This window comes from Falco punctatus (assembly GCF_963210335.1).
Source record: "Falco punctatus genome assembly, chromosome: 6".
Taxonomy (NCBI): Eukaryota; Metazoa; Chordata; class Aves; order Falconiformes; family Falconidae; genus Falco; species Falco punctatus.
This window is the reverse complement of record NC_137585.1, coordinates 46,691,360-46,703,981: the sequence shown is the minus strand read 5'-3', so window position 1 is coordinate 46,703,981 and position 12,622 is coordinate 46,691,360. Positions and strand designations below refer to the sequence as shown.

The 12,622-nt window shown below is 41.8% G+C and overlaps 2 protein-coding genes across 4 annotated transcripts; both read left to right on the top strand.

Moving 5' to 3' along the window:
• Nucleotides 1–42: 42 nt before the first annotated feature.
• On the top strand, nucleotides 43–8,300 carry LOC308066643 (inhibitor of nuclear factor kappa-B kinase-interacting protein-like). 3 transcript variants are annotated; one of them, XM_080394167.1, is made up of 4 exons: nucleotides 43–316; nucleotides 3,068–3,294; nucleotides 4,925–5,042; nucleotides 5,908–8,300. In XM_080394167.1, exons 2-4 carry the CDS (start codon nucleotides 3,101–3,103, stop codon nucleotides 6,736–6,738), a joined length of 1,143 nt encoding a protein of 380 aa, XP_080250293.1. In that variant the 5' UTR covers nucleotides 43–316; nucleotides 3,068–3,100; the 3' UTR covers nucleotides 6,739–8,300. The 3 variants fall into 3 exon arrangements, with proteins under 3 accessions (XP_080250293.1, XP_080250294.1, XP_080250295.1); XM_080394168.1 differs by lacking the exon at nucleotides 43–316 and adding an exon at nucleotides 444–576; XM_080394169.1 differs by lacking the exon at nucleotides 43–316 and adding an exon at nucleotides 1,910–2,191.
• Nucleotides 8,276–9,974, top strand: LOC308066645 (inhibitor of nuclear factor kappa-B kinase-interacting protein-like). The gene is given in 3 exon segments (XM_080394173.1): nucleotides 8,276–8,345; nucleotides 8,927–9,618; nucleotides 9,620–9,974. Coding segments are annotated over 2 exon segments (741 nt in total). The 5' UTR covers nucleotides 8,276–8,345; nucleotides 8,927–8,947; the 3' UTR covers nucleotides 9,690–9,974.
• The last annotated feature ends 2,648 nt before the right edge of the window (nucleotides 9,975–12,622 follow it).

Sequence of the window (12,622 nt, the reverse complement as noted above, 5' to 3'; positions counted from 1 at the left end):
GCTGGCCTCGGCCCGCCCCGCCGGCCTCCCCGGCGGCAGCTCGGCCCCGGCCAGCCCCGCGCGGAACAAAGCCCGGCGTCCCCGCGCCGGCGCAGAGCCGCGGGCCCGGCAGTGCCCACCGCAGCCGCTCCACTGCCTCAGCGGGCGCGCGCCTGACGTGGCGCCTCGCGGGCGGAGGGGGCGGCCGCGGCCGCAGCGGGCGAGGGAGCAGCGCTGGCCCGGGCCGGAGGCGGGGCCCCGGGGCGGGCGGACGCGGCAGCGGCGGGGCAGGCTGGTCCTCCCCGCCTGGCAGCCGAGGCTGGAGGCAGCGCCGAGGGTAGGGAGGGCTCGCCGGCGGGGTGCCCGGCTGCGAGGGAGGGAGAAGGGCGGCCGCGGGAGCGGTGGAAAGGGGAGCGGAGCCGCGGCCGGGTGGTGCCCCGCAGGCCTGCGCCGAGGGTGGGCGAGGGGCTCCTGGGCAGGGGGGTTCCTAGGAGCCCCGAGGGCGCAGGGGACGCGGCAGTGCCCTGGAGGGGAGGAGCAGACGGTCACTTTCGGTCCCCCGGGCCGAGCGCGGACAGGGCTGAGGCGGCGGCCGCGGTGAGGGGGTCCGGCAGGGTATGGGAGGGCTGCGGTGAGGGGGTCCGGCAGGGTATGGGGGGGCTGCGGTGAGGGGGTCGGGCAGGGTATGGGGGGGCTGCGGTGAGGGGGTCCGGCAGGGTATGGGGGGGCTGCGGTGAGGGGGTCGGGCAGGGTATGGGGGGGCTGCGGTGAGGGGGTCCGGCAGGGTATGGGAGGGCTGCGGTGAGGGGGTCGGGCAGGGTATGGGGGGGCTGCGGTGAGGGGGTCCGGCAGGGTATGGGAGGGCTGCGGTGAGGGGGTCCGGCAGGGTATGGGGGGGCTGCGGTGAGGGGGTCCGGCAGGGTATGGGGGGGCTGCGGTGAGGGGGTCCGGCAGGGTATGGGGGGGCTGCGGTGAGGGGGTCCGGCAGGGTATGGGGGGGCTGCGGTGAGGGGGTCGGGCAGGGTATGGGGGGGCTGCGGTGAGGGGGTCGGGCAGGGTATGGGGGGGCTGCGGTGAGGGGGTCGGGCAGGGTATGGGGGGGCTGCGGTGAGGGGGTCGGGCAGGGTATGGGGGGGCTGCGGTGAGGGGGTCCGGCAGGGTATGGGAGGGCTGCGGTGAGGGGGTCCGGCAGGGTATGGGGGGGCTGCGGTGAGGGGGTCGGGCAGGGTATGGGGGGGCTGCGGTGAGGGGGTCGGGCAGGGTATGGGGGGGCTGCGGTGAGGGGGTCGGGCAGGGTATGGGGGGGCTGCGGTGAGGGGGTCCGGCAGGGTATGGGGGGGCTGCGGTGAGGGGGTCCGGCAGGGTATGGGGGGGCTGCGGTGAGGGGGTCCGGCAGGGTATGGGGGGGCTGCGGTGAGGGGGTCCGGCAGGGTATGGGGGGGCTGCGGTGAGGGGGTCCGGCAGGGTATGGGGGGGCTGCGGTGAGGGGGTCGGGCAGGGTATGGGGGGGCTGCGGTGAGGGGGTCGGGCAGGGTATGGGAGGGCTGCGGTGAGGGGGTCGGGCAGGGTATGGGGGGGCTGCGGTGAGGGGGTCCGGCAGGGTATGGGGGGGCTGCGGTGAGGGGGTCCGGCAGGGTATGGGGGGGCTGCGGTGAGGGGGTCCGGCAGGGTATGGGGGGGCTGCGGTGAGGGGGTCCGGCAGGGTATGGGGGGGCTGCGGTGAGGGGGTCGGGCAGGGTATGGGGGAGCTGCGGTGAGGGGGTCGGGCAGGGTATGGGGGAGCTGCGGTGAGGGGGTCGGGCAGGGTATGGGGGAGCTGCGGTGAGGGGGTCGGGCAGGGTATGGGGGAGCTGCGGTGAGGGGGTCCGGCAGGGTATGGGGGGGCTGCGGTGAGGGTGTCCGGCGGGGGGGGGGGGCTGCTCTCCGAAGCTGCCCTGTTCAAGTCGAGTTGCTGTTCCTCTATTAAACGCTTTCCCTGACTACTATTCATCTCGCTCTCTTGTTTTATAATTTTAACTAGACGATACGTACTCTGCCTCCCAAAGTGTTTTAAGTTACAAAATACCATTTTTGCTAATTTTAAAATTTTTTTGGAGAACAAGAATTGGTTTTTTATCCTACGTACTTCAACCTCGGAGTGTGCTTTCTGGTACTGTGACTTCCAGACAGCGCTAAGCTTCGTGTTTCTCTGACAAACTAGGTTTTAAATAATGTAGGTGACTGTGTAAGTATCTCTAATACTTAATTACTTAGACATTTGACTACGTGGCAACACTGCCGAAAGAAGCAGAGGATTTTTGTCTCAAATAGTGCTAAACCAAATCCACCAGGGATCCAGTCTATTTTGATCAATACGGTGGAAAGATTTTAGGCTTGAAAATACCACTCTTACTTCCACTTGGATGGTTAGAGTATGAGCTTTTGTACTGTTCAGAACTGGGGATTCATATTGCCTGAATCTATTTGGACCTTGGTTTTAGTAAAGAGGAAATTACACCTTTATCTAGATGCATTATTTCATTATTCTTAGTATTTTTTCTGGTAATGGCTTTGTGTTAACTGATGTCTATGGCTTTACAGATTACATGAAATCATTGCAACAGAACTGTTTCTAAATTAAAGCTTGATTTGCAGTTCCATTTTTAAAAAATGAAAAAATTAATTTTCTTCTTTAATGTGGAGTAATTGAAAAAAAAAACAGAATAGTGAAATTGCTGATGAAATTGTGACAGTAATCAGCTATAAAAAGAAATACCGTGCTTTTAGTCCCTGTGATTTCAAATATATCTTCAAAATGGCTTATTGTACAACCAATGAAGGATTTCTGGAAAGGTGAAATTAGCTAAAGTTTGAAGTGTCGGTTCAGTTTGAGACAATATGAAAGCAGTGCTCTATAGTACAGAAAAAAATTCACAAAGTCTTATGAAAGTATTATACTTTACAAAAGTTCACGTAACTGGAAAACTACATAGTAAACACTGAAGGAAACATTTTTGGGGGTGTATTTATGTAGCAAAATGGGCAAAAAATTATATTTGGTGATGTTTGTAAGTAAGCAGTCCTTTTTTGGTCTTGTTTTTTTTCCTAGCATACTCTTGCTTCTGCTTTTTAAAAACACAAAATGTCTGAAGTTAAGCAAAGGAAAAAAGGTGTTTCTTTGTCCAAGACCAATGAAGGTTCACAGAAGGCTGAGAAACACAGTAATTGTGGGAAGCTGGCAAGTCCCAGGACCAGCAATAATCGGAGCTCCTTTTGGATGGACTCGCGGACAAGCTTAAGCATAATTTCTCTTGCTGTTTGCCTGATGCTGACCTGGTAGGTAACCCTCTAAAGTGCACTTTAATTATTTTTTTAAATATTCTATACTGTATTCAATCACTGGCAATATGATTAGTTACATTTGAATACAGTGGGTTAAGTGACTATAGAAAACTGTTAAAGCTAGAAGGATCAAGAAAAGAATAGCAGTATTCACAAGTGTGGAAACATGGGTATACAGTGAGGGATTACAGAAGCTCGATCTGTTCTGTTATGTTGAAAGTTTAAAAGGTGCCTTGCTCATGAATTGTAAATACCTGCTTTGGAGACTACATCTAACTGTGAAGAGCAACTTAATCTGACAATAAAGGGTAACAAGGCTTCTTTGGCAGGTAATAAATAATTCAACACTGGCAGTGAAGCTTTTCTGTAAATAATTTGCTCAGCAGTGTGGTAAATTGTTCATCAGGTGGAGTCTTCAAGTAAAGGTCAGATACCTTTGTGAAAGATGTTTTACAGTATCTTAGCAGCATCAGGACCTTAATTCCTTCAGAAACTGAGCTTCATGCAGAAACGATACGATGAAATTCTCAGAGCTCTAGTGCAAGAAATTGGTCCAGATAATTACACTCTATAGAGATCTATCTGAAAACAAAGGTAGAGTTTGTTCTTATTTTTACATCACCTAGATTTCACTATCTAAGTCTTTGAGAAGCAGAACAACATAATAGAACAAAATCATTAGCAATGCTTCTGCACTCTGTTTTATGTATTTCTGTTTTGCATTTATCTCTAGCAAGCATTTCAGTTTTTATTGCCTAACTTAGTCTGTATAGAATATTGTAGATCTTTTGAAACTTTTAATTGCTATTCAATATACTAATAAATGTCAATTTAAGAAAGCACAAGTATTTTAAACTCTGTTGTTCTCAATAAAATTGTTCTTACTGAGAGGACCCCTGCACAGCCTACAGTAAACCTTGTTTTGGGATTAATAAACATCCAGCAAAATTCAAGCAGTTTTGCTTGGTTGTGTCATTTCCTTTTTAACTGGACAAAGTGCTTACAGTTCAGAAACCTCCCAGGTTCATAGTAAATGAATCTAGAATGTATGTAAAGTACAGGACTGAGACCTCTACTGTCTGTTAAAGCTAGCATTGTTGTAATAGTAACTACGCAAACTTTGCCACAATTCACCAAAGGTTTCTGGATGGTTACAATTAAACAACATCAGAGATAACCAGCCTTTCTAAATCCAAAGGCTTTTATGCATGATTTTGTGATGCTTTGCAAGAAAGTCCAAATTATTTTGGGGGTTTTTTTCCCCACCAGTTAAATAATACTTTATCAATAAAATATATTGTGAGGCAGTACATTATAAGCGTGTAATGGCCTCCCCATATCAGCAGTCTTATCAGATATTTTTCCTTTTTGAGTGGTGTACAATGTAAAAAAGAAGTACATCTATGGACATTTCCTTATTTTTCTGCCTCTGTTGGAAGGTAACTCAAGTATGAAGACAAATCAACTTCATTAAATCCCAACATTTTTCCCCCTCATATTGATCTAACAAATCCTGTGAACATAAATCCCTGCAGTAACAGATTGATGTGAATCAGGTCCTAGAACCCTTAATATATGCTAATTATGTAGTTACATTTACTATATATTTACTTGCAATTTGCAGGTTCCTATTTCAGCAGTCAGGTCAATTTGCTGATATGGAAAAAAAGTACAAGTTCTTACAGCAAGAAGCTGTAAAATTCCTGGATGTGGAAAACAAAGTTAACTTAATTTCTGAAAAGGTAATTATTAACATCTTAATTGGATAGCCTCTGGTGAACATTTGCTGCTGTTTTACTTTGTTGTCATTTAGTTAAATTGAACTGATTTTTAAAATAAGTTTTCATAATGTGTTCTACTGGTGTGTGAATAGGCCTTTGGTGAATATTTCATATCAATCCATACTATTCTTCAAGTATGTGAATATAGTGGTTCTGTCTGTGTTATTTTTAGATGCTGAACTATTTCCAAAAGCTTATTTTATGTACATACTTCATTTTGCCAGTACAGTTCTGTGTCTAATTCTAATATACATTGATTTGAGGAAAATTTACAGGCGTTTTTACATAGTAGAACTGTTCAAATAATATGAAGACATAAGGAAGTAATAGTAATATTTATTCATTGCTATTTTATTCTTAACTGTGTGACATTATCAAGTAAAAAACTTGGGCCTGGCTGCCAAATTGTCCCTTATATCTTACAGATAATGATGAGAGAATAGCATGGCTTATGCCAGTGATGTTGGAGCACTGATCTCAATGATATCATTTATACATGATTTAATTTGGGTATTTATATACTGCACTTCAGATTGCAAGATGTTGCATAGGATTTACATAGTGTGATATATTAAAAAACCAAACAAAACCACCATGAAAAATAAGGAGTTGACAGCAAATAAAATAGCATGTATTCTATAGAAATTCAACAACAAACATACCTTTTTCCGTGACTTTTTCATGCTAGGTTTATCAACAGTATCTTAACTATAGGAGTTTGTAACAAGTAAAGTGATTTCTAAGGGACTTTAATGTCTGGTAAATAAATGCAAATGGTTTTGTTTCGTTAAGTAGACATGGACATTGTTTTGTGTTATAAATGCAGCTTGAGTCTTCTGAAAGTATCCTACAAGAAGCTGCCTCATCCATCTTTGTGATGACTGAGTTTGAGCAGGAAGTGTCTTCTCTTCATAACATCATAAATGACATTCAGAACAATGAACAGACTCTCTCTATAAAGATGCAGAACATTAATGAGAAGTTAAAAAATGTTACAAATTCCTGGAGAAGAAGCTTGGATGAAATGAACACAAACACTAGCGATTTAAAATCTGAAGCAAAGTTCATACATACAGAAGTTACTTCCCAAATTAATGAAGTTGACCAAAGAGTTAAATCCCTTTCAGAAAGAGTAAGAGATTTGGAAGACAGTACAGCCAGAAATATTAAAACACTAAAAAGGCAAGAAGATGATGAATTCTCTAGAGTTGAACAAAAGTTGGACTTGCATGCAAAGGCAGTTGAAAAGCTAGAAGAAGAACAGACTAGTCTGGTAGCCAAGGACACAGACCTGAATCACAAACTTGCAAACTATGAACCTAAAGTTGAGGAGTGCAAGACCCATTTGCCAACAATTGAAAATGCTATTCACTCTATTCTTAGATTATCAAGTGAATTGTTAAGTAAGGAGAAAAAGATAGAGGACTTGGCAACACAGCTATATACTGTGGAAAATAATATGCTGAAAACTGTTTCTGATACAATGGTGATGCAAAAAGTTCTTGAAGGCATACAGTACAATAGCAGCATAATGAAAATGCAAAATGAAATAGTGGTTTTAGACAAAGCAGTGCATGACATAAAAGTATCTTCAAAATCAAAAGAAACAAATTTAGAAAGCTGTAACTTAGGAAATGACCAGAACGGGGATAAGTGAATTTGGATGTAGAAATTGTTCTACATCTCTTTCTACATGCTCTTTCATTGTTGAAAGAGCACTTTTATTATAAATAATGTGACTCTTAACACATGTGAAGGATGCCTGAAATGCTGTCATTAATTTATTTGAACAGGCATTGGATCAGACTGAAAGGCAGACTTAAAATAAAGAGGCTAGAGAGCAAGAAATACTGCATTGAAGGAGGAGTTATTTTCTTAAATCTAGGATTATTTTCAGCTTATTTATTAAGTTCATTTTTATTAAAAAGGAATTTGAAGCGAAGTATTTAGATTTAAGGGGGAAAAAGTCAAAACTGGAGACATCAGATTACAATTTATATTTAATTTTCACTACTTAGTTTTTCATATTGTTACTTAGTGTATTATATTCCATGGACTTGTAGCTCAGTGAAGAATTCAGTTTGTATTGCTAGGTAGATGTAGATTTGCCTTGCTTTTAATGCATTATATACCATAATGTTTTTGTGCTTATGGTACACACATGGCTCAAGGTCAAGAGTTGTTACTGGGATTTATGTATTTTATTATGTGCAGGAAAGCACCAAGTACATTTCTAACATCTGAAGCTTAGGTACAACAGCGTTACAGAGAACACTAGTGAAGTACCCCTTACCAAGAACCTTGTCTCGTACTGGTATTTATAAGCAGGGGATTACATAGCAGCTGGTATTACCTTTTACTTCTTTGACCCCATGCAAATAGCCTGCTTAGACCTTATTTCTGGCTTTTTCAAACTTCTTAAAATCACTGGCATAGTTTTTGTTCTGCCATTGAATGCGTCAGACTACATATAGCCTGATGTTCTTATTAACAGATATTCTTGTTAGATTCTTCTTCCATCACATAATTTGCAAGTTCAGCATGATCAGTCACTGTATTAGTTTGGGAATATTTTTCTTTTTTTTGTGGCTTTGCTTGTTTTGGTGCTGTTAGAAACAATTTTAACCTTTTCTTCTATAGAGTGTTCTCCGTTAGGCATTACATGACAGGTATGGTATTGCTTTGCATTTCAAAGGGGGGGGGGGGGGGGGGGGAGGAAACCAAACCCAGAACTTAACAGTGTCACTGACATTGTTTCCCAAAGCTGGGTGAACCAAGAGCTGCAAAAGCAAGTTAATGAAAGCCACGGAGTTATCTGCTTGGGGCAGGGACTATCTAATTCACCCATAGAACTAAATAGATACCCCATAGGCCTGATAGCTGTTCATTGAAACTGGATATCAGGACCACCATAAAGTTGTGTCAACAGACTTATGTCTTGTTAATTTCCTATTTCTGAAGTTAATAAAGGAGATTGCTTAGTAGACACTATGAACACACAACACTTAAAACTTAAGCCTGATAAAGTTAATTTATTCTGGTTTTGTATATTCATTTATCTTGAACTCTCGTGAAATCTTCATGAAACGGTCCATTCAAGAGACTATTACATTTCTCAGTGTTATAAAGTCTACCAGTTTCATATATTTATTACTTCTGTATAGATTTGTATGTTTACAGTCATATTCAATAAAAATATATTGTAGTGGGCTGCCCTGACCTGGTGCATGATCTAATTCAAAATAGACTGCTCTTCCAGAACGGGTATGGAATAAATAATTCAATGTTGCATTAAAAAATACTATTCTGTATGGAATTTTTTTTTAAATACTTTCCACAAGTGTATTTCAGTGTGTTTCCACTTTGTACATTTTTGGGGAAGGGTGGCTAAGTTACTAGTAGTATGCTCCCCAATTTCAAATCTTTCATCAACCTCAACCCTATTGAAAACTGAATATACGCTAGATTGAACAGGAAATGCTGATCCTTAGAGGGCATTAACTAAGAAACCAGTACAACTTTCTACAACCTAAATGTTGGTATTTTGTTCTTAAGCAGACAGTTCTGTGCTAGTGAGGACTGACCAACACCAATCAAAAAGTTAAAAATACTTGTGTCTTTGGTGAATTTTTTACTACTAGTGTCAAGAAAATTATTAGTATGAAACTAATTATAGCCTCAGAATATGTTTCAGCTTGCCTGTTTGGTGGATATTTTGGTCTTAAAGTTCTACACTGATGTATTTGGGACTGCAGAAGATAGTGTCACTCAGGTATTTTCCCTTCTTTTGATGCAAGTTGTTAAGCTAGAAATCTTGTCAAATATTTTTATTTGTATCCCTCTAGTGTGAAAAGACTTGGAACTTAATGGAACAGCTGGAAGATCTTCAAATAATTTCTCACATTAAACATCTGCAAGAAGATATTTATACAATGAAAACATGGTGTAGCAGCATAATTAAAAAACAAGAAGAATTGCAAAACAATTTAACAACCCTTTTTCATGCAGTTTCAAGTGTTGAACAGAATGCAGCTTCTGTAGCAAAAAACATAACCTTGACGATTGTGACAGTAAAAACTGACATAAGGCGCATTTCAGGCCTGGTCTCAGAAATGACTGCACTGACAGATTCTTTGCAAACACTAGAAGATAAAGTAGAAAAAGGTGAAAAGGCAACAGTAAAAAATATAGGTGACCTGCTTACCAGTAGCATCGATCGAAGCACAAAACTACAAAACTTGGCATCCAGTAACGCAAGAAAAATCGAGCAAATTAAGACATCATTATCAGAGTTAAGGAGTGATTTCAACAAGCATTCAGATAGACTTTTGAATCTTGAAGGTGACAGAGCAAAAGTTCTAAAGACTGTTACATTTGCAAATGACTTAAAACCCAAGATGTACAAAATTAAAAAGGATTTTGTCACCTTGGAGCCATTAATAAATGACCTAACACTGAGAATAGGAAGATTAGTGGAGGATGTATTAAGACGGGAGAAGGAGATTGCTTTACTGAATGAGAAACTGGCCAATTTAACAAGTTCAAACTGAGATCAAAGATGTGAAAGATGAAATAACCAAGATTTCAGACATGAATTTATCACTGTGAAATGCCACTGCCTAAGGAATGGTAGTGTTTGAGGAGTATTAACTCCATCATATGCAGTACTGAACCAGACAATATGTAAAGGCTTCTTTTAGAAGCACACGAAAACTTAACAAGGTTTTTCCTCTTTTGAGAAGGACAGAAAAAGTCATACTGATTTCAAGGGACAAGCTACAAATGTGCGCAAAACCCATGTCTCTGTGCATGTATTTGTCTTTCTGAAGGATGACAGATGCTGTATTTAATAAATTGCTTTTTTGTACAATAAAACAATGTTAAAGCATAAAATGTTCTTACTTTTAGAGCTTGCTTTCATGAAGAAAGCAGGACCCAAGACTGACAGATCTTCAGCTTTCGTTTCCTGCACCAAAGGAATAAAATTGTTTCCAGATAGTTAAGCAAGGGTTAGTAAAACTGCAGTAGCAATTTAATATGTCTCAATATATTCACTCTATGATTTTTGTACACTATAGCACTTTCCTTTTTGTTTTTAAATAAGCAGTATTTAGAGGTAAATGCAGTGAAGCAAGCAGTGCCCAGAAACCTTGCTGATGCCTTGCAAAAAGTTTGTCACACATTTAGATGGAATAATTTTTATAAGGTTTTATGTGAAGTTTTGTAATTTTAAATCGTAATTAGCATGCACCAGTGTTATGTCTTTGAAACACAGAACTCTATATGGGGACAATGCTTTGAAAGACCTACTAAACCCTACTGATTGCTTTCTCCCAGTGTCACGGTATCTGTTCAGGAATCCTAATTGGTTTCTTAGTCTGTAGAATACTAGAGCGAGCAGCAGAATTAGCAAAGAGAAGCTACTTATGTCCAAAAAGGTTAGACTGATATGAGCCACGGGCAGTATTTCTGTGGCAAAGAGCAAGAGTTTAAGACATTTGGAAATGCAGCAGACTGAAGTAACAAAATAATGGGAATGAGTTTAGTAGAGGGAAAAGGGAGGAAAGTACATTAAAAAGGAATAAAAATCGCTATTAAAAATAATTAGAGATACAGCAATACAGAAAACCCCTATAAATGAAACTATATAAAGAAGTCTAAGAACACAGTAAAGCCTTTACAACTTCTCAGTTGTTGAGTTGGTCATACCTGAACATGCTGCAGCTACTAGACTCTTGATTGTATGGAAGATACAACTATTCCTCTCCCTCACTATTCTCATCGTCATTCAGCGCTCTGCCTTTTGGCCTGCTTCAGGTTGCTGGTTTTCCATACCTTGCTCGCTTCATCGCCCCCCGTCAACCTCAAATGCTTTTGTTTCATCAGCTTTTCCTCTTTTTGGTATACGTCCATTCCTACCTCCCAATTTTCTTTTACCCTTTTCTAGTCCATCTGACAGACAGCAAGAATAAACCTGCGGAAAGACAAGTTTTCCTGGAAAGCATCCAGAGACACTACTTACCAGCCAGTGTCCCTTTGCTCTTTCACACTTAAGCAAGCCCTGAAAATAACCAAATTGCATTTGAAGGAGACAGAAAAATTAAAGAATATCCAGAACTATCAGCCATACTAAAGCATGTGTTGTGTATCATACCTGAGTATATATATATATATATATATATACACACACACACCCACTTACATACCCCGTTTAAGAGTTTGGGTGTTACATAATACATATATCTCATTTGTATATTAAACCTGATACTCACTAACTCACCAGTCCTGGGGTGTGGGGGTTTTTGTGTGCAACCTCATGTTAGCCCTGTTGAAGGAGAGCACTTGGTGCAACAGACATGGCTACCCAAACACTGATACGGCGGTGTTAGAAACCTACCCTATGTCTCTCACTATGGCCCAGATGATGCAGTTAACGGCTACCAGTGGATTAATTGCATCTCATGGGCTACAGTAATTTATTTTTTTTTTCACTTTTATGAATGAATCATTTGTGGTCAGTAGCCAGTAAAAAAAAAATCTGGAGGCAGAACTGGAGAACCAGTAAAGCACTATCTACACAAGTGAATTGGAAAACATATTCCAACTGCACAGCCTTTCTGGATGGAAAGGGCACACACTCTCTTTGGAACAGGAGACGGAAAGTAAGCCAGGAAAAACAACTGTTGATTTCACTTTCAATCCCTAGATGAATAACCTCCAAATTTTAGAGCACATCTATCAGTGGAAACCGAGCACACAGTCCTGTTGATGGTCTCCATGAGAAGTTAAACATACAAAAACCATTACAGAACCATTAATTCCACTTTGGCTATAGATGTATGCAGACCACCCACCCTTCCTTCCCAGGAAGGGCAGGTCCAAAGCATTATGATCCTTTCAGAAATGTTGTTGCTACAAGCAAGAGAGAAAAGGTTTGTCACTGAGCTCCTTTACTTGAAAAAAATAATTAAAAAAAAATATCTGTGCCTGAAGTTGTCCTCAGAAGTAAGGTGAGTGATCAGTAGTTCTCCCACAATCTGCACAGGTACTACAAATCTCCATTTGCCCCTCAAGCACACACCTCACTGCACTAAAAAAAAAAAAAAAAAGTTTTAGAGTGGCTTTGTAATTACACTGGTCTAAGGACAGAGGCAAAGCTCTTTCTACAGCAGAAAAGATGCAGCACAGAGTGAGGTATCCATCATAAATTTAAAGCAGACTACTAACCTCACCTCCTTGGTTTACTACTGTGTAGTGAAGAGTATCCGCTCAGTAAAACTACATTCCCTTACTTCATTACTTGGTTCATTTCTAGGTGCATTCAATCATACTCTCTACAATTTTATTAAGTGATTAAGAGATTCAGGTAATAATGAAAATTGCAGCTATGCTATTTAAAACACACAATCCCATGCAGCCCAACCTGTAATGATAGTCAGGGTATCTTTGCTTTTAACTTAGTACACAGGTATAGAACTAGCCCATTATATTCTTGCCATGTACTATATTCTTGGGAAACAGATTCTTGGGGGAGGAATCAA

Bases quoted from the DNA above. Each gene is read 5' to 3' on its own strand.
- LOC308066643 (XM_080394167.1), top strand. From the start codon at position 3,101: ATGTCTGAAGTTAAGCAAAGGAAAAAAGGTGTTTCTTTGTCCAAGACC. The intron at 3,295-4,924 runs GTAGGTAACCCT...TGCAATTTGCAG, and splicing joins GTTTGCCTGATGCTGACCTG to GTTCCTATTTCAGCAGTCAG. The intron at 5,043-5,907 runs GTAATTATTAAC...TTATAAATGCAG, and splicing joins TTAACTTAATTTCTGAAAAG to CTTGAGTCTTCTGAAAGTAT.